The sequence below is a fragment of the Octopus bimaculoides genome, chromosome 29, assembly GCF_001194135.2.
Source record: "Octopus bimaculoides isolate UCB-OBI-ISO-001 chromosome 29, ASM119413v2, whole genome shotgun sequence".
Lineage (NCBI taxonomy): Eukaryota > Metazoa > Mollusca > Cephalopoda > Octopoda > Octopodidae > Octopus > Octopus bimaculoides.
The window spans coordinates 2,350,875-2,351,970 of NC_069009.1; the positions used below are offsets into that span (position 1 = coordinate 2,350,875).

Below are 1,096 nucleotides of genomic sequence, written 5' to 3' on the forward strand. Positions count from 1 at the left end.
CATATATAAATATCTCTAACCTTCCAACTCTTAATCATTCACTTTATTTCTTTGAAAATATTTCCAGCTACATAACTTCTTCACTATCACCATCGTCAAAATCATCATTGCCATAATTTCTCACATCAACATCATTATCATAAACACCACTACCACAAACACCATCATCATCTACATCACCATCATCACCACCACCACCACCACCACCACAATCAGCATCATCATCAACATGAACATTAACACCAACATCCTCGTACTCCGAATTATCATCATATCCATCACTAACATAACAAACATTGCAAACTAACACCACGACAATCACCACCACCACCACCACCAGCATCTGCATCCTCATCATCATCATCATCATCATAATCATCATTATCATTACTGTCATCATCATCATCATCATCTACACCGCCATCTTCAGCGTTTACTTTCCTAAATGTTTAAGCATTATATTTTATATTTCATTACGAACCTCTACACATTTTTTCACGGCTCACTTTTTGTTACAGAAATTTGTTTTATAATGTCATCAATGAAATAGAAGTTGGATCTTTTCAAAATCTCCACAGTTTAATGACCCTGTAAGTTGCATTAGTTTTTTTATTCTCTTTTATTGACAATATAATTCTAAACATTCAATGTCTTTCTATGCTTGCTTTTTTTCTCTGAAACTCCTTGACACACTATATACACTCAGTCGTTTTCCACAGGAATATGCAATTCTTTGTGAATATCTGAGGTGTGTGGAGACGTGTGTGTGCGTATGTGTGTGTGTTTGTGTGTGTGTGTGTGTGTGTGTGTGTGTGCGAATAGCAGTGTCTGTGTTTATGTATGAGTGTCTGATAATTAATGTATATGATTCTGTGTATATATGTACATAAGTCTGTCTTTCAGTATGAGTGAACGTACATGAGTGAAAGATTTCACTTGTATATCCTTTTGTATATTATTTTTTATGTTTACTTCTCGATCAACGCTGATTACCATTCATGGCTCTCCGTTCTAATTGTTTATTGTGAATTACATTCTTTATTTTTAAATTTTGCAACACCTTCCATGTCAGAGTAATTTATTTTACGCTTTTCTA

The 1,096-nt window shown here is 34.2% G+C and overlaps 1 protein-coding gene across 1 annotated transcript in view; it reads left to right on the top strand.

The window, feature by feature from the left end:
- Window positions 1-1,096, top strand: part of LOC106875166 (leucine-rich repeat-containing protein 15-like) — a 17,144-nt gene that overhangs the window by 1,271 nt on the left and 14,777 nt on the right. Inside the window, exon 2 of the mRNA XM_014923195.2 lies at window positions 519-590. Within this exon, the coding sequence (XP_014778681.2) occupies window positions 519-590 (72 nt within the window). The remainder of the gene's footprint in view (window positions 1-518; window positions 591-1,096) is intronic.